General features: G+C 47.2%; 1 protein-coding gene across 4 annotated transcripts in view; it reads right to left on the bottom strand.

Annotated features, from left to right (window-relative positions):
• Nucleotides 1-2,772: 2,772 nt before the first annotated feature.
• Nucleotides 2,773-22,546, bottom strand: part of ZC3HC1 (zinc finger C3HC-type containing 1) — a 37,584-nt gene continuing 17,810 nt past the window's right edge. For 2 of the 4 annotated variants that reach the window (XM_064574956.1, XM_045864273.3), the window contains one exon: nucleotides 21,056-21,496. In XM_064574956.1, the coding sequence (XP_064431026.1) occupies nucleotides 21,428-21,496 (69 nt within the window). In that variant the 3' untranslated portion in view covers nucleotides 21,056-21,427. Of the gene's footprint in view, nucleotides 4,542-5,068; nucleotides 6,783-11,748; nucleotides 11,865-21,055; nucleotides 21,497-22,546 lie in introns of those variants that run through there. The other 2 variants (XM_045864272.3, XM_054505200.2) reach the window with 2 other exon arrangements.

Genomic DNA, 22,546 nt, shown 5'->3' with positions numbered 1-22,546 from the left:
CTATTGAGCGCTTACTGTATGCCGAGTATTGTTCTAAGCACTTTTCCGGAAGGAGGGTTTAAATTGTGGTAAAATACACATAACATAAAATGTACCATTTTAACCATTTTTAAGTGTGCGATTAATGGCATGAAGTACATTCACAATGTTGTGCGACTGTCACCACCATTCATTTCCCCAAGTCTTTTTTATCATCCCAGACAAAACCTCTAACCCAGTAACTGCCCATTTCTCCTGCCCCCAGCCCCTTGTAATCTCTATTCTACTCTCTGTCTCTACGATCTGGACTATTCTAGGTACCTCATATAAGACGAATCATACGATACTTGTGCTTTTAGGCTGGCTTCGTTCATTTAGCATAATATTTTCAAGGTTCATCCATGTTACAGCAGGTGTGAGAATTCCAGGCCTTTTAAAGGCTGAATAGTATTCCAGTGTATGTAACACCACATTTGGTTTATCTGTCCATCTGTTGATGGACATTTGGGATTGTTCCCAACTTTTTTTTTTTTTTAAGATTTTATTTATTTATTTGACAGAGAGAGACACAGCAAGAGAAGGAACACAAGCAGGGGGAGTGGGAGAGGGAGAAGCAGGCTCCCTGCTGAGCAGGGAGCTCGATGCGGGGCTCGATCCCAGGATGCTGAGATCACGACCAGAGCTGAAGGCAGACACTTAACTGACTGAGCCACCCAGGCGCCCCCAGAGCTCACATTCTTAATCACCGTGGTAGAGCAAAGACGTTGCAAGTTAATAAGTAAGCAAGAAATAAATGTGGGTGTTATAAGCAGCAGATACTATAGGATTTCAGAGCAAAGAATCATGTGAGCTGATGTGAAGTTGGGATTAATGCTGCATCCTTTTATTTTTTCTCCAATTTTAAGAAGGCTTTACACCCAACATGGGGCTTGAACTCATGATCAAAGGTTGCATGCTCTCCCAACTGAGCCAGCCAGGCATGCCTAAGGAGAAAAGCTGAATCTTAAAGGGTGGATACAGTCTGGATAGGGAGAGAGGAAGGGCATGGAGGCGGCTTTGTTCAGGAAGTTTATACGTAGACTAGCCTGGCTAGGCAGGCTCTTCTTGTGGAATGTAAATTTACAAAGGTTGTTGAAATCAGACTGGGAAAGCTCCAGTTCCATAGGTAATGGGGAATCGTTGAAAGATTCTTAGAATGGCGGGGGCTGTGTGAACGCGCATTTTGGAGTGATTCATCTGGCATGAGCGTGTGCAGGATGGGTTAGATCGGGCAAGGTCTGGGGGCAGAGCCAATCTGGACAGCAATTTAGATGGGGTACCAAGAGGGTCTGGGCCAAGGGAGGGCAGTATAGGTGGGAAGGAGATGCACGAGGCTGCGAGAGATGCAGGAGGGACCAGGCAACAGGGAGGAGACGACGGACGGACAGTGCCTAGGGAGAAGGACACATCAAACACCAAAGATGACTCTGAGGCTCCAGCCCAGGCGACTGGGATAATTATGATGACAGTGATGGAAGGCAAGAAGTGACTTTTGGTCACATTGAATTTGAGGTGATGACAGGGCATCCAAATGGAAACATCCAGGAGGTTGTTAGAAATGTAGACAAAGAGCTGGGCAAAAAGTCTGGGCTAGAATAAGAAAAGTTGCAAGAAATCTTATAAAGAAAAGACCTTGGCAAGGGTCCTATCCACCAGAGGGTCCCAGGCCTGCCGAGGAACTGACACCTTCCTGCGGCTGCCTATGTGGAGGGCTGGCCCCCCCCAGCCCAACTTAGGGTGCAAACATGTCCTTTCTCTTTACTTCAAAAGGACAAGGTTGTATTTTTCATACCAAACATTTTCTTTCTTTCTTTTTTTTTAGATTTTATTTATTTATTGGGCAGGGAGAGACAAAGCGAGAGAAGGAACACAAGGGAGAGGAAGAAGCAGGCTTCCCGTGGAGCAGGGAGCGTGATGCAGGGCTCTATCCCAGGACCCTGGGATCATGACCTGAGCTGAAGACAGACGCTTAACGACTGAGCCACCCAGGCGCCCCCATACTAAACATTTTCTAAGATCTGTTGGTTAGAAGGTTTTGGGCCACAAGAAACCAAAACACGCCCCATCACAATAAAATTGGTTCAGACAAGAGTGATCAGTGGATGCTAAATTGCAGGGGGAGGGGGGCTTCATAAGGAACAGGATTTTTATGCGGTCTCAAACTATGTCCCCACAAATTACTTATTAATTACAAAAGGGTTAATAATAACCATACGGTACAGAAACCAGACAACTCCCTCACCAAGGGATCAAAACTAACATTTCACTGTGAGGTGAAAAGATACCATGTATCTTCCATTGTGGTATCTGGGAGAAGGACAACATGTCATTTATGTAACATTCAGGTCAAAGATTTGTGAAATATGGGGCCCCTGGCTGGCTCAGTCAGAAGACCATGTGACTCTTGATCTTGGGGTTGTGAGTTCAAGCCCATGCTGGGTATAGAGATGACTTATAAATCAATCAATCTAAAAAAATCTAGTTTGAAAAAAAAATGTGTAACCTGAAACTAAAAATGAGGAAACATCAAACAAACCAAGTTGAGGAACATTTTCTAAAGTAAAATAACTGAATAAATGGCCTGTTAAAAAGGGTCATGAGATCATGAAAGACCAAAACAAGACAAAAAAACCCACCAAAAGGGGTGCCTGGGTGGCTCAGTTGTTAAGCGTCTGCCTTCTGCTCAGGTCATGATCTCAGGGTCCTGGGATTGAGCCCCGCATCGGGCTCTCTGCTCAGCCAGGAGCCTGCTTCTCCCTCTCCTGCTCCCCCTGCTTGTGTTCCCTCTCTCGCTGTGTCTCTGTCTGTCAAATAAATAAATAAAGATCTTAAAAAAACAAAAAAACAAAAAAATACCAAAAGGCTGAGAAATGGTTACAGATTAAAGGAGACTGAATAGTGATGGCAATGAAATGTAATATGTCATTCTGGATTAGATCCTGTGCTGGGAAAAACAAATAGCATTGAGACTGTGGACAAAATTAGAATATGGACTGTGAATTAAATAAAATTATTGTATCAGTATACTCTCCTGGATTTGATAACTGGACAGTGATTGCGTAAGAGGCTATCCTTGTTCTTAAGAAATGCACTGAAGGAGTATAGATAATAAAGGGACATGAGACATGTAGTCTACTCTCAATGGATCAGGAAAAAAAAAGGTTTTGTGTGTATAAAGGGAAGATTAGAAAACAAAAGCAGCAGGGACACCTGGGTGGCTCAGTAGGTTAAGCATCCCACTCTTGGTTTCAGCTCCGGTCATGATCTCAGGGTCATGAGACTGAGCGCCGGGTTGGGCTCCACACTCAGCAGGGAGTCTGCTTGAGATTCTCTCTCCTTCTCCCTCTACCCACCCCACTTTTGCTCTCTCTTCCTCTGTCTCTCTCAAATAAATAAACAAATCTTTTTAAAAAAGATTAAAAGAAAACAAACATGGCAAAGTGTTAGAAGCTGGGGACTCTAGGTAAAGTTTACGTGTGTTTTCTTTACTATTCTTGAAAATTTCTGAAAGTAAAATTATTTAACAATTAAGTTAAAAGCAACTACCACTGCCTGACTTGAACAGGCTTACACAATGAGAGAGTTTATTATCTCCCGTAAGAGCAAGTCCAGGGGCAGGACAGGCTACAGTAGGTTAGTGGTCCAGCGACCCCACAGTGTCAGAAAATTTAGGTTCTTTCTGTCTATTCATTCCATCATGTTTAGCACAGACTTCATGCTCAGACTGGCTGCAAAGGGCCCTGGTGATCCCGGGCTCATACACAGACATGAGCTGTGCGAAGGGAGAGAGACTGTCTCCCTCTCTGGCTCTTCTCTGCCTGGATACTCTTCCCTACTTACGTTGCCCCTGCAATTAACCCTCTCTCTCCTATCAGCACTGCTCATCATGTTTGCCCCCCCGCCCCCCATCATTCCCATCAGCATAAAGACACCCAGTAATATCTTTTCTCTTGCAACACAAACAAGCAAAGTGCTCTCCTACCTACCACTCCCATTCTCTTCAGAGCAGAAGCCCATCAATGGTGTTATCTGTGTCTGTCTTCTTCATTTCACACACACACACACACCCATTGGTCTCTTCACCCCCATCCGATCCAGACTTTGCTCCCACTACTGCACTGAAATCACAGCCACCAGCTTACCAAGGTCACTGTCAATCCCCAGCCCTCATCTTAGTCAAAGGACGCCGTTGATCATCCCCTCCTTAAAAATGCTTCATCACCTGTCTTTCAGGACACATCCTTTCATGTCCTATATCCCTCTACCTCTCATCTTCTTGGCTTTTAAATATCAGGGTTCCCAGAGATTAGTTCTTTGATTCTCTCAGGGGACGTTGGTCTTCGTCCAGGCCCATGACTTTAACCCCAAGTGTACTCAGACCGCCTCCAAGTTTATACCTCGAACCCAGCCTCTTCCTGGGGTTCCAGGCTCATATACCATAATTCTTTCTTTCCTTTCCTTTTCATTTTTCTTTTTTCTCTTCTTTTCTTTCTTTTTTCCTTTTATTATGGAAAAATTCGAATCTATAGAAAATAAAGAGAACAGAAGGATGAACTCCATGGTCTTAACTGCTTTCGAGATGTCTTTCCATGGATTTCAAATGAGTATCTCAAAGTTAACTGTGGTCAGATTAAAATTCTTGACACCCCCTCAAATATGTTCCTTTCTTTTCCTTTCTATGAGCTCACACCCAAACCCTGTTTGTCATTCTTTGTTGAATGAAGGGCAAGCAAAGCCCAGACTATGCAGATCTTCTGTTATCTACCCTGCAAAATCACAGTCCCAAAGCTGGTAAGGGCTGCACATTCATCTCTGCCCATGGGGTATATACACCCTCATTAGATATGAGGCTGCAGCGTCCTTACCTTCCAGTGCTGGGAGGTAGATACACAAGCCTACCCCTGGACCCAAGAAAAGCAGGGCCCTTTGGGAAGGAAAAGGAAGAAGGGAAATGGGTGCTAGGTGGGTAATGACTGGTCCACTATACTAGAAAACTAAGGGAAATGTGCCCATTGTTAACATCCCCCCCCAAAAGAAAATAAGAACAAAAGGCAAAAACCAGTTATAGTTTATAGATCACACACACACACACATTACAAGTCTTTCTTCATCTGTAAAATAACATATAGTATCTTACTTCACTTAAACTTCATAATGCTGTGGTAAAGGTAATAGCACAATTAATATTTAAGTTTCATGGATGCAGAAATCGAAGTTCAGAGAGGTAAAATGATGTGCTTAATGCTACAAAGCTAATAGGGGCAGAACTGGAACTAGACCCCAGGTTTTGTGACCTCAAATCTGTTGTTACCTTGCCCCATACCTCAAAGATTCACCATGTACAGTTGGGCAGGTTGTTCACCATGCTAGCGGCCCATGCTCTGCTAGAAAGACTTCATGGGGTGGGCCCACAGTAACCCTGACCATATGCTGTATCACAATTTTAAAAAAATATTTTGTGTATACATAAAGCTTTACATTTTATAAGGTGCCTTTGAAACTACCTTTTTCTTTAATTTCCTGTTGTAGTGGTTTTGTTTTGTTTTGTTTAAAGAGATTTTATTTATTTGACAGAGAGAGACACACAGAGAGAGGGAACACAAGCGGGGGAGCGGGAGAGGGAGAAGCAGGCTTCCCGCCAAGCAGGGAGCCCGCTTATGGGGCTTGATCCCAGGACCCTGGGATCATGACCTGAGCCGAAGGCAGATGCTTAACGACTGAGCCACCCAGGCGCCCCCCTGTTATAGTGTTTTAATAGTAGTGATGCAATCAATAAAAAATAAACTATAGTAGAAAGAGTCCAGGGTCCTGAGTTGGATACGCCCAGGTCCTTATGCCATTTACTGACTCTGCAATTCTCACTTTTCTCTTCTGTGAAAGGACGCTAATGTCCATTTACCTAATTCTATGGAGTTGTTGTAGGGTCAGTGAGATGATGCACTTCTGAGAGTTTTGCGAATGATAAAGCTCTTTGCTAGGCTAGTTACCTTTATTTTAATAAAAACTAAATGGGGCACTTGGCCGGCTCAGTCGGTGGAGCACGCGACTCTTGATCTCAGGGTTGTGAGTTCGAGCCCCACATTGGGTGTAGAGATTACTTAAAAAAAAATCTTAAAAACAACAACAACAACAAAAGCTAAACCCAAGTACTTGCCCAGAAGCTCTCTCCTGCACCTACCCCATGCTGAGGACACCAGACGAGCTAGAGAGGAACTACGTAGGTGTGTGCCGTGTTACAAGTCAGACCACACGCCGGCAGGGGCACCCGGCCCCTCTTCATTTCTCAGCCTAAACATAGCCCCACATTTCCCCTTTCTTGCCCTGTGCTAACTTCCCCCTCCACCTCCCACCTGCTCTGCCCTCTTCTCATCAAGGTGGGGAGGGCAGAGCATGCCTTCCAGACCCCTGTCAAAGCAGGCTCTTCAAGGGACCGCAACGAAAGCCCTCATCTGCACGCTGTCCACTTGGCAAGACAAAGAGAGCTCAGCCTCCAGACTCCTGCAGCAACCACCAACGGCTGCTGGCTCGCGTACGAAGCACATGCTTCCCAAGCACTTTGTCTGGGTCAGGCATGGAGCTGAGCCCTGGGAATACAGGAACGTGGAGCAGATGAAGTAGCTGAGAAGTTCTAAGAGCTGAAAGTCAGCTGACCCATGATTTCACATTTTTCAGGGCTCAGTCGCATGCTTCCTCTTCTTCATTTCTCACAGCCTTATGTAACGTTGTGTGCGCCGAAGAATCTCAGGCCTAAGATTCTCAAAGCCCTGGGGAACAGTCAAAATCAGCTTCTCATTAGAAAGCTGTTCCTGTACAAAACTTCAGTATGCCTCAAGGTCACCCAGTTCCTTTGTTTCAGGGGGAAAAAAGCCCTAAAATCGGTACTGTAGATATGGAAATAGAAAGGAAGGGCTTTTTTCTGAAATGGAGATGTTGGATGTGTCCTGACTCCCAGAAGCTAAGTTGGCCTTAGGGGGCTGAGGGACAAGGGCAGAGGACTGTGGAGAGGAAGAGGTCTCTTGCCCAGCAGATCCTTGGTCTTGGTTCCCACCCCTGTGGTTTGAGGACAAGGGCCAGAAGATTAACCAAATTGTTCACGAATGGCTTTGGGAGACTTGGACCATGCCCTGCAGCTTTGGGTCACACTGACAATGCTTGGCACTGAATCGGGGTGAGGGGCATTATCCCCACACAGACAGAGAGCCCGACTTCTCGGGGCACCCAGAAGCATGGCAGTTTGGGCTCCCTCAAGTGGCTTAGGGGTATGTGTGGTCAGCCAGTGGGAGCTGAAGGCAGAGACACCGAACCTGATGTAGGCTGGCTGCCCCATGACAGACTGGCTTGAGAACGCACATGAAGCACCCTCTTGGGACTCCCTGAGAGACCTGGGGACCCTGGGTGGCACTAATTTCCCACCTGGGCAGTCAAAGGGGCAGAAATCAAAATTCTCAGGGCACCTGGTGGGCTCAGTCGGTGGAACATGTGACTCCTGATATCAGGGCTGTGGGTTCAGGCCTCACATTGGGTGTAGAGATTACTTAAAAATAAAATCTTAAGTGGTGCCTGGGTGGCTCAGTCGGTTAAGCGTCTGCCTTCGGCTCGGGTCATGATCCCGGAGTCCTGGGATCGAGCCCCACATCGGGCTCCCTGCTTGGCGGTGAGTCTGCTTCTCCCTCTGCCCCTGCCCTGACTCGTGCTCTCTCTCTCTCTCAAATAAATAAAATCTTTAAAAATAAAAATATATAAAATATTAAAAAAAAAAATCAGAATTCTCAAAGGATTGTCTTACTTGCCCACTTACTGTCCTGCAGAGCGAGTGGCAGCTATGACATCAGCGCCCAGCAGTCTGAGGGTTCTGCTGTTTGTTTCTGGCTTAGCAGGTAGTGCTCGGAGACGGGGCCCAGCCCAGTGCCCAAACATCCTTTTCCTCAGTGGGCAGGCTGGGCACTGATGTCAGGTCTGCACGCATCTCAGAAGGGGAAACCTCAGCTGCTGAGGGAAAGCACATTCCTCTGCCCAGGGCAGCATCTGATACCCCTCCTTCTTCCAAACCACAGCCCCTGAACTTCTCAGCCTGACTTCTCAGGGTTTTTTCCTTGGTCCTTGATTTTCCACTGTCATCTCTCACTTCTGCTGTTTCCCTGTTCTCGACTTAGACACCAACCAGCTGCTGCCTGCACCCCACCCCCGTCCTTGTGGTAGCACCTCTCACCCCCAAATCAAGTCCTTCTGTAACTCCTTGCAGCTCCTGTTGGGGGGCGGGGGTTGTGAGAGAGGCAGAGACAGAGACAGACAGACACTTCCAAATTTTCCCAGAGGCTTCTTGGCATCATCAGGAAGTTCTGAACAAGTTAGATACTTATTACTACCCCGTTGGACAGACTGAAATGGAGACTGATTAGGCCCAGGTCTCCAGGGTGACGCAGTGCTGGGGCCACTGGGATGGCCAGGCTCCCCACTGCGGCCCCGTCGTCCCCTGAACCACAGTACTTCGGGCCTGCACAGCCCCAGGCACACACAGATTATGTGTCTCATGTCTCCCAGGGCAGTTCTAAACTGCCGTATTTTTAAGCACTCAGTCCTCCTTGTTGGATCACACGTCCCAAATTTTCCCTCAGAATATGCGGTGATGAGGAAGAGTTTTCTGGAGTCACAGGGTCCAGAGCACTGGGAGCTGGGACGGCGCCTGGCTGAGCCCCGTGAGGTGAAGCCCACGACCAGGAGCCCCAATATCCTTTAGGAGGCCGTCGGAGCGGTCAGGGCCGCGAGTCAGCCTCGGCGGGCAGGTTCACCCGAAAGCCCGCAGTGACGACACTGAGGTCATGTTCTAGTGAGCAGGGCCAGAACTGGGTCTTCCTCCACCCTCCTGACTTGCCTCTCCCTTCCCTCCGGGGATAATCTGTCATCAGCCTCCCGTCCTGCCAAACTAGAAAGCCTGAGGGGCGATGGGTGGCACCAGGACTGCTGAGGCTTTAATGGGGAACAGATTGCACCGCAGGAGGTACTCCTGCCAAACCCCCAATTACTTGGGGAGCTGCAGGGAGAGAGGGAGCCGAGCGGTAGCCACAGCTGTGGAGAGGCGGGGCCTGAGGTAACCCCACCACTCAGGTCCCCCCTTCCCCGGGGTGGGGGAAGCTGGCCTCTGGGCCTGTGCTTTGTTTTATGGGGCTCTTTTGCTCTTTTTCTTGGACGAGAGAGCCACGCGCCAAGGCCTCTGGGATTGTTGCCTTAAAACCCTGCTTCCTGTGTGTGCTGTCCCACCCACAGGTGTCCCCATCTGGCCTTCTCGGGTTCCCCTTACCAGGGGCGCCACAGCTGGTCCTTACCGTGGAAATCACCTCAAGGCTGTAAACTTCTTCCTCAGGCCCAAGGGAAGGGGCCCACATCTCTTCTCTGTCCCAACCTTCTTGGTTCCCTTACTCCGTGAGTCAGACAGGGAGTAGGGGACTCACGTTCTTAATTTTTGATACTTTTTGAAAAAGTATTTCCCAGTTCCAGCTTTAAAATATTTTTGTGAAAGAGAGCACCTATTTTCTTCTTTGTTTTACTTTGGAACAAAGCCCAGGTTGAGCTAGTGGGAGTTGAGCCTAGATGGCTTGCTGGCCTGCAGGGCTGGCCTGGGGAGTGCGGGGGGGACCCCCTGAGCGGGGCACAGGGGGCCCCTCAGCGGTGAGGCTGATGGGGGTGGGGGGGCATGGAGGCGGCAAGGAAGCTGCTGCCCGGGCAGTTCTCTAACTCCTGGCTTCATCTCTGACCCGTGGAGGTGCTTTTCCGGAGGCTGTGAGGCCTCCCCTCTGGTTCCGCTCACCCCAGAAGGAGCCCTGGGCCAGGCTCCTCGCGCAGTTTGGAGCTGTGTCTCCAGAGCCCAAGTGCCTCGACTTGCTCTCTGAGGGGAGAACAAGGAGGAAGTGCGGGCACTTGCCAGCTTCGGCAGGGAGAAGCTGTTCCAGACTCCTGGCAGCCTGCTGGTCCAGGTCCAGGCCCAGGTGGCTCTAGGCTACAGGATGGATGACTCAGGTAAGCCATGCTGGACAAACAAGCCAGTATTCTCAACCCAGCAGGGTGATGACAGTAATTAGCTTTCCTGTCATCATTATACCCCCACCTTCTGAGGGTGGGCTTGCCAGGCCTGGAGCCAGGGCCCAAGGAGATTGGCAGGAATGCGGTTATCTTGGTCTGTATCTTGTTGCCCAAGATTCTTCTTTTTGCTTCTAGAACTGGGCTTGGAGCTGAGCCAGCAGCACCTGCGTTGTCAGATGATGTCACGGAGGCTGCTGGGTGGAAAGAGCCTCCCCAGAGCAAGACTAATGTGCAGAAATTCTGGTGTGTCTCTTTCTCCTGAGCCCAACACCTGCTCTTTCAGTGCTCCCTTCCCTCAGGAGACCCAGAAGACCAGGCAAACTGGAGAAACGGCCAGAGGGACGATTGGGTTGAAGCCAGTAGGGTAGCTGAGTGGTCGGGTGTGCAGCTAAGGAGTGTGGTACCTGCCTTATTTAAATAATATATTTTTAAAAATCCCTACTATTTACTGAGCACTTTACGTATCTACTCTGCTTCTCAAAACATCCCTGTGACGTAGCGACCAGCACAAGCCTCATTTTATAGATGGAGCAACTGGGGCACAGAGTAGCTGGCTTGGAAGCACACAGCTGGTAACCAGTGAAACCAGAATTTGAACCCAGGCTGCCGAGCTGAAGCCCATGCGTGTAACTCGTACAATCCTGCCTCTCTTCTGCTGCCCTGGGGGCTGTACAGGGGGCCTGCACGCAGAACCTCAGGATTCTAGGCCTGGCCCGCTCACAACACCCACGGCGTGGTCTTGACTGTCTCTCTGGCCTTCGGATTGCTCACTATCAGGGGGTGGAGGGGCGTTGGGCCAAGGAGTCTTTGCAACTGGAAGTTTCTAGTTCTGTGGTCTAGCACACGTGGAAACAGCACTGAGGAAAGGTCCCCACTCTCCTCATCTGGACAGCCCATTGAAGTGTTTGCTCCTGGGGCGCCTGGGTGGCTCAGATGGTTAAGCGTCTGCCTTTGGCTCAGGTCATGGTCCCAGGGTCCTGGGATGGAGGCCCGCATCCGGCTCCCTGCTCGGCGGGGAGCCTGCTTCTCCCTCTCCCACTCCCCCTGCTTGTGTTCCCTCTCCTGCTGTGTCTCTCTCTGTCAAATAAATAAAATCTTAAAAAAAAAAAAAAAAAAAAGGAAGTGTTTGCTCCTGATTATCAAGGGCAGCTTCAAGGGCATTTGAGCTGGGCTGTGATAAACTCGTGGCCTGGTGCCACTAAGGGAGCAAAGCTGCTTCCCCACTCCACACGTCAGTTTCCCCACTGGATTCAGTGGAGACAATGACCTCTTTGTGCTCAGTGTTACAATGAGTCAGGGTTAATTAGTATTAGTCACAGGCTTTGGAATCCTCACAAGAAAAGGGTCATCTGCTGGGTCCGGGCTGTACTGTGGCCGTGATGACACACCGTTCAGGCCCGTGCCCCTATGAACATGTCCGCAAAGCTTCATTAGTGGCTCTGTGGGTTGACCCTGGGGCGACCCAGCTCCAAGTGCTGGTGCTGAGACTGGCACGAGGATGACACCTCAGGAGGACCCCCGCATGAGTGCTGCTGTAACTGCCAAGAGCTTCTCGCCCCCTGGGTTTCCTCTTGCAGCCGAACTGCCACTCAAATCTGCTTCTCGTCCCTCCTGTTCTTGCCTCTATTTCTGCACACAGGGTCCTAAACCTACCTTAAGTTTTCTCCTTCTCCGGCTCCTCAGTAAACATCCATTCTCTCCATTTCTCTCTTCTTCCTACCCACTGTCTTGCGCTCTCTGGCCACCTCTTCTCCCATCGCAGCCCAAGCCTGTGGAAGAAGCAAGGCAGCTTCAGCCTTTAAGGAACATCAGTTTGGTTAAGAGACAAGACCTGTTGCGAAGTAAGGACGGCGTAAGAACGATGCTGAAAATGAGAATAAGCCACGTGAGAAAGGAAGAGCTGTCACGTCTGCCGCGGTGGATCTGTTAGTGATGAATACAAAGTGGCGAGGCCAGGTTTGTCTGGTCTCCGCAATTCCTGCTAGAAGTCAGAAAGCCTGCCGGAAATCAGGTGTGGGGCAGGGGCGCCACCTAGCGGCTATGGAGGGTACTGCTGCATTACTGCTCAGGACTGAGGCCACCCACCTCCTCTTGACCCTCAAAGTAGCCTACAGGGGCTTCCGCTCTTCCGGCCGCGGCACGGTGGTTAAGGAAGGGAGATTTTCTCGTCACTTAATATCTGATAAGTTGCCTTTCACTTGACAGATAATTTCCTTAGATCTACAGAAGAAAGGTTTCACATCTATTTTCTTCCCCTATTAGAGGAGGACTCTTCATGGAAGACCAAGACCAGGGCACAGCTGGAGGATCTGAGCAAAGATGTACCCAGACATGTCAACGGAAGGAAAAGGGATGATGGACGATGCTGCCCACACCTCGATGGGAAGGATTAAAAGGACAGAATTCAAGTGGTGGTTTGGTTCTGCGAAAGTGGCCATTTCTTTTCTTCTTGATGTGATAAAAACACATCTAAAACATACCATTTTTGAGAGTACGGCAAGTACCGTTAACTACACGCATATCGTTGTGCATAGATCTCTAGAACTTTTCTGTCTTGCAGAACTGAAACTCTATACCCACTGAGCTCCCCATTTCCCCCTTCTCCCAGCACCTGGTGATCACATTCTACTTTCTGTTTTTGTGAGTCTTGACTCCTTTAGAGAGAAGTGGAATCGTACAGTTTTTGTCTTTTTGTAACTGGCTTATTTCGCTCGGCAAAATGCCCTCAAGTTTCATCCATGTTTAAGTGTCTGACAGGATTTCCTTTTTTTTTTTCCCTAAATGGCTGAATACTATTCCATTGTATGCAGATACCACATTTTCTTTATTCATTCATCTGTCCATGGACATTTAGTTTGCTTCCACCTCTGGCTATTGTGAATAATGCTGCAGTGCATATGGGTGTGTAGCCATTCCTTTTTTTTTTTTTTAAGATTTTATTTATTTATTTGACAGAGAGAGACACAGCAAGAGAGGGAACACAAGCAGGGGGAGTGGGAGACGGAGAAGCAGGCTTCCCACTGAGCAGGGAGCCCAATGCAGGGCTCGATCCCAGGGCCCTGGGATCATGACCTGAGCCGAAGGCAGACGCTTAACCATCTGAGCCACCCAGGCGCCCCTGTAGCTATTCCTTTTCTAACAGCTAAGAAGAAACTCAGCTCAGAAAAGGATTAACTAGATTCCACAGTGGAGTGAAGGTAGATTGAAGGTGAATGGAAGGAAGGGAAGGACGGCAGAGCACTCTCTATATCCCTTCCTGTATGATTTATTTATTTTTGATTTTTTTTTAAATTAACATATAATGTATTATTTGTTTCAGAGGTACAGGTCTGTGATTCAACAGTCTTACACAATTCACAGCGCTGACCATAGCACATACCTGCCCCAATGTCTATCACCCAGCCACCCATGCCTCCCACCCCCCACCACTCCAGAAACCCTCAGTTTGTTTCCTGAGATTAAGAGTCTCTTATAGTTTGTCTCCCTCTCTGCTTTCATCTTGTTTCATTTTTTCCTCTCTTCCCCTATGATCCTCTGCCTTGTTTCTCAAATTCCACATATCAGTGAGATCATATGATTGTCTTTCTCTGATTGACTTATTTCACTCAGCATAATACCCTCTAGTTCCATCCACATTGTTGCAAATGGTAAGATTTCATTTTTTGATGGCTTCCATTTTATATATATATATACCACATCTTCTTTATCCATCCATCTGTTGATGGACATCTGGGCTCTTTCCACAGTTTGGCTATTGTGGACATTGCTGCTATAAACATTGGGGTGCACGTGCCCCTTTGGATCACGATATTTGTATCTTTGGGGTAAATACCCAGTAGTACAATTGCTGGGTCGTAGGGTAGCTCTATTTGCAACTTTTTGAGGAACCTCCATACTGTTTTCCAGAGTGGCTGCACCAGCTTGCATTCACACCTTCCCATATGATTTAGAACAGGTAACCTTCCTGTCTGGTCTATAAACTGTGAAAAAAGGGATGCCTGGGTGGCTCAGTCGGTTAAGTGTCTGCCTTCGGCTCAGGTTGTGATCCCAGGGTCCTGGGATCGAGTCCTGCATCAGGCTCCTTGCTCAGCAGAGCCTGCTTCTCCCTCTGCCTGCCGCTCCCCCTGCTTGTGCTCTCTCTCTCTCTGACAAATAAAATCTTAAAAAAACAACTGTGAAAAGGGATATGCGGTATGAGCTAGTAAGCTACAAGTAGTGTTTTCTATATATTTGTTTGCATATCAAATATGTACCAGAACTAGGTAATAACTTACTTGGCAACTTTCAAGATAAAGCTTTATTATTATTTTATCTGAACACGGTCACTTATTATTCCTTCTATCGTTTCTCACCTACTTTATATCAAAGGCCTACAAAACAGGAGGAACAATAAAGTAGGAAATCTTAGATAACTGGGGGGTGGAGAGAACATAAAGTTATCAGAAATCTTTGCTAGGCCACCAACAACTGGTTATAGAATTACAAAGATGAAGGAGAAAATTTTTTCATTCATTGCACAAGCAGTAGTGTGATGATCAAAAAAAAAAAAAAATCCAAAGGACATCACGTGTCCCATTTGAATACATTACCTTTCCATTCTCCCAAGTTCTCTTCTAGGCATGGCTATCTAAACCACAGCAGAGACAGGTACATAGCCTTGCACCATTCCCAACGTTATGTCATGAACGACTTTCCACACCACAACTGGTTTATTACAGTGATCGTTTTAATAGTTCGAATTGTATTCCACTGATCTGTACTCTGTGGAGCTAATCACTCTTCAACGGTTAGATGTTTAGCTCATGTTCAGCTTCTTCTTCTTAGAAGCAACCATGTCGTGGATGTCTTCCTGTAGATCACTTTTCCTCTTTTGAACTATATTCTTGGTTCGGAGGCAGAGTGTTAGGACAGCAATGAACTTGTGCTTTCATTTCCTTGCTTGTAACACGGAGATAGTGATTGTGTCTCCCTCCCTTGCTGTGAGGCTTGCGGGAGGTTAAAATATGTAGTGTTTAGAATAGTACGTACCCATAGGGCTGACTTGGAACAAGACCTACATGCAGCCGTAGTAAATTCAGCTTTCAGGGCTTCTCCTGTTCAAGACTGTTCCTGTCCCCTGGTTCAGGTCGCACTAGAAAGGCAGGCTCCCGCTGCAGGCTTTGCTTCACCATCACCTCAAAATGGCTTGCAACCCACCCCGCCACGGAGTCACCCACATGTGCGTTTCCTTCTTCTGCCTTGGTTCTAGTTAGGCTGGATAAGACTCGCTAGGAAATGGCCATGGAAGCTAAAAGTGATTCTTTGGTCTCTGGGAACCTTGGTTTCCTCATGAGAACTGTGAGGGTCCTGGAGGTGAACCTGGAATTCCTTCCTGGTCAGGTGTTTTATATTCCTACTTGCATTCTCTTGAGGGTTGCTACTGACCTACTGTGGAAAACAGCCCATTTTTCTCCCCCATATCTACCTACTGCGATAGTGAGGACAGAAAGCTGAAAAGTGGGGCGCCTGGGTGGCTCAGTTGTTGGGCGTCTGCCTTCAGCTCAGGTCGTGATCCCAGGGTCCTGGGATCGAGCCCCACACCGGGCTCCCTGCTCAGCGGGAACCTGCTTCTCCCTCTCCCACTCGCCCTGCTTGTGTTCCTGCTCTCGCTGTCTCTCTCTCTGTCAAATAAATAAATAAAATCTTAAAAAAAAAAAAAAAGCTGAAAAGTGTACTATTAAAATGGCCTGAATCGTTGGATAATCTGAATAAACCACCAAGTCTCCCTGGCCTACCCCTCCTCCCCAGAGACCTTCATACAGACTTGGTTCCCCCCTTTCCCTCCCTTCCTAGTTGGCTTCTGTCAACTCACGCAGAGCAGCACTGTAGAAAGAAAACAGTAATCTCCAGCAACACTTCGGCCAAGAAGCAATGCGAGAAAAGAGAGCATGGGACAAAGATGGAATGAGCGGTCTCTAATTAAAGCTGCAGGATTCACATCGGAGGGCACGGGTCAGCTGACCTAGATAACAGCTAGTTAAAGCCAAAGAAAACCCAGCGTAGGACTAAAACTATAAATAGCAAGGAAAACTGAGGAGGAAGTGTTTGTACTTTTGCTGTTGGTAAAGCTGTACATGCAGCCGTTTTTTGTCGCTAAGACAGAACAGGGTGGAAGGGGTTTACAAGCTGGCTCTGAGGCAGCCACAACGGGTGTGAGGGTTTGAGGGATAAAAGAGGAAAGCCCCCAAAGCGCATGTTGCCCCTGCTAAGTCTGTTAAAGTTGGCTACAATTTACAAAGAGCCAGGTGAAAGACTCACTTCTGGATACCAGTGTCCCGTGAGCAGTTGCAAGCGAGTCCGTTCAGCTGAGACGCAGATCTCAGCTTTGTGCTGGGAAAAGGAAGCTCCCAGAATCACGGCGCTGAAAGATATTCCCAGCTGTATCAGAATGGAAGGATCAGAAGGCTGCGAAGTAGGGGTCTGGCGGCAGCCCTGCCACATTGTAGCTGTATGAGGGCGCTTGTTTTTAACGGCTCTTGAACTTCAGTCTTTCCCCTCTGTAAAAACAAAGCCTCCTTGGATGGGAAGTGCAACCTTTGTTAAAACCATACGTAGGATCCTAACCTAGTGGAGAAAAACAGGAAAAGGAGAGTCCGAGGGCAGGGAGGACTGGCCAAACTAGGGAGTCTCCAGGATACTGCCACTCACCCTGATGCTGGACCAAGACTGCAAAAGAAGGTTCTCACCTGCGAAGTAGAGAGGGAGGAGTTGGCAGTTCTATTTGCCAGCAGATGATTTTTTTTTAATTTTTTTTTTTAAGATTTTGTTTATTTATTTGACAGAGAGAGACACAGCGACAAGCAGGGGGAGTGGAAGAGGGAGAAACAGGCTTCCCGTGGAGCAGGGAGCCCAATGCAGGGCTCGATCCCAGGACCCTGGGATCACGACCCGAGCTTAAGGCAGCCGCTTAACCGACTGAGCCACCCAGGCATCCCAATTATTTCCTTTCGAAGGATCTGCCAAAAGAAGAAAAATTGTATTTTCAAATAAAGAATCAAATCAGGAAAAGTGGATTCCTAAAAAGGCCACACCAAAAGCTTTGATGGGAACAACTCACAAGAAAACGAGTACCCTGGGGTTGAAGTGATGTCCTAGCATGTGGACGAGAACAGCAGCTTTGGAAAGAAGATCATGAGCTCAATTCCATCTGTACCAGTCGGGAGTTCTCCAGGGAAACAGAACTGGTGTGATATGTATAGATACATACAAAGAGATTTTTTGTGGGAATTGGCCCACACAATCATAGAGGCTGAGGAGCCCCATAATCTGTCCCATGCAAGCTGGAGGCCAAGGGAAGCTGGTGGTGCCGTTCCAATCCAAGCCTGAAGGCCCAAGAACCAGGAGCTCCGAGGTCCAAGAATAGGAAAAGACAGATGTCATAGCTCAAGCAAAGAACACATTCACCCTTCCCCTGTCTTTTGTTTTATTCAGGCTCTCAATGGATTGGATGATCCCCACTCGCATTGGTGAGGGTGATCTACTTTATTTCTTCACCGATTTGAAAGCTCATCTCTTCCTGAAACATCCTCATGGATACGTCCAGAAATAACATTTTACCGGTATCTGGGCATCCCTCAGCCCACTGAAGCTGACATATAAACTTGAGCATCACCCTGTCTGAGAATACCCACTACTGTTTGAAAGTATACTCAGTCCAGCCTAGTAGTGTATTCACCAGAAACTCGGACAGGTAGCCTCAAGCCTCAGGTACATAGTTACATAGGCTAACGATAAGGTGGATGGCTTTACTTTTATGCAGCTCTCTAGATTGTAAGCATTTGAAACAATGACCCTCGACTTCAGGGTCCTCCTAAAGGATTCTCCTCTCCTGACCTCTAAAACATCATTTGTAGACAGATACTGAACTCAAAATGTTAAAAATACAACTATCGTGTTCCCTCCTCTCCTGGGTTCTTGATCTGGCATGGCTGGCCACAGACCTCGAGGTCGCCCTTGATTCCTTCCCCTTCCTCACGCCCAGACTGTTCACGCCGAAGTTGTCAATGACTTTTCTGTCAAGTCATCCATTGTCCCTGCCATCACACCTCCCTTAGAGCCTTCCTGTCTCCCCTAATGTGCTATCCACACACACCACAATGATCTTCCTGAGTACAAATGTCATTTCCCTGCTCAAAAACTCTTCAAGTTTCCCTTTTCCCACAGAATCAAGACCACACTCCTCAGCAGAACAGACTCCAATCTGGCCTGACTTCTGTTCTCTTACCCTCTCTATTCTACTCCTCAGTGCACAGGCCACAGCCGAATACCTGCTCTTTCAGGAACATAGGAAATTCTGCTCATTTGCTCACAACATTCCTTCAGCCTCAAATGTCCTTATTTCATTGTCTACTGTGTGCCAGGCAGTTTCAAGTGCTGTCTAAACAAGATAGACAATGTGGTGCCTGGCTGGCTCAGTAAGTAGAACATGTTACTCTTGACTTAGGGGTCATGAGTTCAAGCCCCAAGTTGGGGGTAGAGTTTACTTAAAAAAAAAGAAAAGATGGGGGCGCCTGGGTGGCTCAGTTGGTTAAGCGACTGCTTTCGGCTCAGGTCATGATCCTGGAGTCCCGGGATCGAGTCCCGCATCGGGCTCCCTGCTCGGCAGGGAGTCTGCTTCTCCCTCTGACCCTCCTCTCTCTCATGCTCTCTGTCTCTCATTCTCTCTCTCTCAAATAAATAAAATAAAATCTTTAAAAAAAAAAACACAAAAAACAAAAACAAAAAAAAGAAAAGATGGACAAGGTCCCAGTTCTCACAGAGCCTACATGTCCTACTCATCTCCAAGTCCAGCTCAAATCTATACCTTTCTGGAAGTTCTCTCCAATTCCATACATGAGAATTTGCTTTTTTTTTCCCCCCGAAACAAATTTTTTTAAATAAGCTCTACACCCTATATGGGACTTGCACTCACAAACCTGAGATCAAGAGTCACACGCTTGGGGCACCTGGGTGGCTTGGTTGGTTGAGCGTCTGACTTTGTTTCAGCTCAGGTCATGATCTCAGGGTTGTGAGATCCAGCCCCACATCGGGCTCCCCCGCTCAGCAGGGAGTGTGCTTGAGATTTTCTCTCTCCCTTTCTCTCTGCCCCTCCCACTCGTGCTATCTCTCTCTCTCTCTCTCAAATAAATAAATCTTAAAAAAAAAAAAGCAAAAACAGAGTCGCACACTCTACCAACTGAGCCAGCAAGGTGCCCCTCAATTCTTCTTTTATGCTTCTCCCAGAGTATTGAGCATTCTTGTGCAACATTTGTGTATAGATATGTCTTCCAGCCTGGATGATAAACTTCTGGAGGGCAGAAACAGGCAGTGATTATGTTTGCATTATACAAGGGCTTACACAATGCCTCCCACATGGAAGAGACTATTTCTTGAATTACACCGAGTCTATTGCAATCTGCTTCCATTTATACTTTAAACACAAACACACAAACACACACGCACACAAAACAAGCTTGTGGAGCTTTGCCTATTTTAAAAGAAATGTGAATACTTTCCTTGGAGGGAGATATAGATTAAAAATTGCAGTAGACTTTAAAAAACTTACCCACATTATTATAACCTGGGATTAGGTTGTAGTCCTTTTGAGCACCTTGTGTTAATGGTTCTATACCATTCCTAAAGTGGTGACCTAGAGGATATGAGCTTCTAGAGGGCAGACTCCAAACTCACTTAGTCACCAGTGAGCAAAAAGCTTCCACCCTGGGCCCAAAGTCTCATTTCTGGGAATGTCAGAGAGCTGCCCACCAGTCAACCTCTAAGGGGCCCATGGAGACTGACAATGAACACTCATGCCAAAGGCAAAAGAGCACCCCTACCAAAATAACCTGGGAACAGCTCTACTGGCCTCATCCGATAGAGGATTGATTTAGGAGTGATATCAACATGATTTACCCTTTTAAAAATAAGGACTGAAAAATGACAAATTTAAAAATCTGACATGCATTAAAAAAAAAAGGGACTGTCCTTCAGACTAAAGGGATTTATGCAACCTATGATCTTGAATTGGACCTGGTTTGGACAAATCAAATGTAAAGAACATCTTGGAATACTTAGGAATTTTGTCTGTGGACCAGGTACTAGATGATGTTAAGGGATCATTCATTTTTGTTGGGTGAAGAATACAGAAAAAATGTATTTTGTTAAGAGATGGAAACTGAAGTTTGGCATGGGTAGAATATTATGATGTCTATTATTTTCTTTAAAATATTTCAGTATAAAAGAAGTGAATCAGAAACCCAACCAAACAGTTACTAAAAGAAAATGACATTTCAGACAGTACTTTCTAGCCTTTCTGGCCCTATTATCTGTGGGCAGTCTTATTTAGATGGGACGGGTCAGGATCCATCTTCTCTACCACAGACACTGATGCTCCCCACCAGCAGTCAAGGGGCCTTGGGGAGCCCCACTCAGGGGAGCCGTGTACAGAAGGCACATGGAGAGGTCTCTCCTCAAGGACCTTCCTCCCTTATTAGAGCCTCTCATTCTGTTACTGCCGAAGTGAACATTATCAGCCTGCCATTCATTACAACACACTGGGAGATCTCCTGGTGACATAACGAACACCCTCTGGTTCACAAATACCTCTTTGGGGGACGCCTGGGTGGCTCAGTCAGTTAAACGTCTGACTCTTGATTTCGGCTCAGGTCATGATCTTAGGGTCGTGAGATCGATCCCCGCATAGGACTCCGTGGTCAGCGTGTGGTCTGCTTGAGATTCTCTCTCCCCTTCCCCCACCTCCAAAAAAAGAAAAAAAAGAAATACCTCTTCGACTAGAATCACAAGTAAATTAATAAATGTCAGGCTTTGTAGCCAATCTGCAAACTGAAATTTAGATTTTGTTTAGTGCTCTGCTCAAGTTTTCTCAGTGTCTGCCTTGTTTGTATCAGCCCAGGAGGCAAGAAGGAACACAGTTCTCCAGCAGTAAGAAATTTAACAAATATTTTATTAATACACGCTGTCATATTCCCAGGATGTAAGAGTCCTCAAAACACTGCCCCGTACTGAAAGAGAGTGAAAGTGCTCAAGTCCTTGGTCTTCCATCTGTTTGGGTAACGCCACACTCCTTTAACAGAAGCAGGCTTGCTGTACTTCACCTGCCCACACCCCGCCTGGAGACAGGCTCCCCCTCAGTCCGACGCAGACAGTGACATTCACTGCCTTTTGCAAGGACAGGGGCTCCTTGTGATTAAACCAGAAGGGAGAAAAACTTAGCATCCACTGACCAAAAAGGAATTCAGACTTTATTTCTCAAAGTCCTTCATTCCGCTTCTCTCCAGGAAGGGCTGGAAAATCTTCAGGAGGAGCATAAAGATTCCCACTGCCGGAATATTCGGAATACCTTCCTTGATTTCTCAGACAGACTCTATAGGTAGAAAAGCTCATTATTAGAGATTAAATTCTTTTATAAAGACGAAGGGTGGGGTAACAGCTTTAAGGCTTGGTCTGTGGATTTCTCCCACAGTGATCTAGATAGGTCTAGGACTGAGAAAAACAAGCTAACTTTATATATATATATATATATATTTTTTTAAAAGATTTTATTTATTTATTTGCGAGAGAGAATGAGAGACAGAAAGCGTGAGAGGGAGGAGGATCAGACGGAGAAGCAGACTCCCCCCCAAGCAGGGAGCCCGATGCAGAACTCGATCCCGGGACTCCAGGGTCATGACCTGAGCCGAAGGCAGTCGCTTAACCAACTGAGCCACCCAGGCGCCCAAAGACTTTTTTTTTTTTTAAAGATTTTATTTATTTATTTGCGAGAGAGAATGAGAGACAGAGAGCATGAGAGGGAAGAGGGTCAGAGGGAGAAGCAGACTCCCCGCTGAGCAGGGAGCCCGATGCGGGAACTCGATCCTGGGACTCCAGGGTCATAACCTGAGCCGAAGGCAGTCGCCTAACTGACTGAGCCACCCAGGCGCCCCAAGCTAACTTTATATTATTACTTTCTATTGTATACGTCATATACACCTAAAACCGGACTAAAAATCAGGACGCCCGCGTTCTACAGCTACATGACCGCTAACGCACTCTGAGCCTGTCACCCGCGGCTCGTGTCCTCCCCCAAGTGTCTGCATCTGTGCTAATCTGTGTGTGTGACACTTGGGACCCACTATTAGTGCAGCACACGTGTTGCACTGGTTTCCACTGGTGATGCTGAACTGGCCCCAGTGCATTATTTCTTGTGAACAAGGATTCACATTCACGTGATGCCTCGCCGGGGTTAACAATACAACCCACGACCAAGGGGTGAAACAAAGTTAAATGATGACCCTGGCCTTCTCAGCTTCATTTACAGCCAGCAGAGCTAATAATAGGAAGACTCTCACTGCCACTTGGTCGTGCCTATGAAGTGATCTGAGATTCTGAGAAATGGTGTGACAGGGAGACAAAGCAATTCACTAGAAGATAAAAG

Source organism: Mirounga angustirostris, unplaced genomic scaffold (assembly GCF_029215605.1).
Source record: "Mirounga angustirostris isolate CCGP_5_RB_7025 unplaced genomic scaffold, mMirAng1.0.hap1 SCAF_12, whole genome shotgun sequence".
Lineage (NCBI taxonomy): Eukaryota > Metazoa > Chordata > Mammalia > Carnivora > Phocidae > Mirounga > Mirounga angustirostris.
Note: the sequence above shows the minus strand (reverse complement) of the source record. Positions and strands in the feature narration are given on the sequence as shown.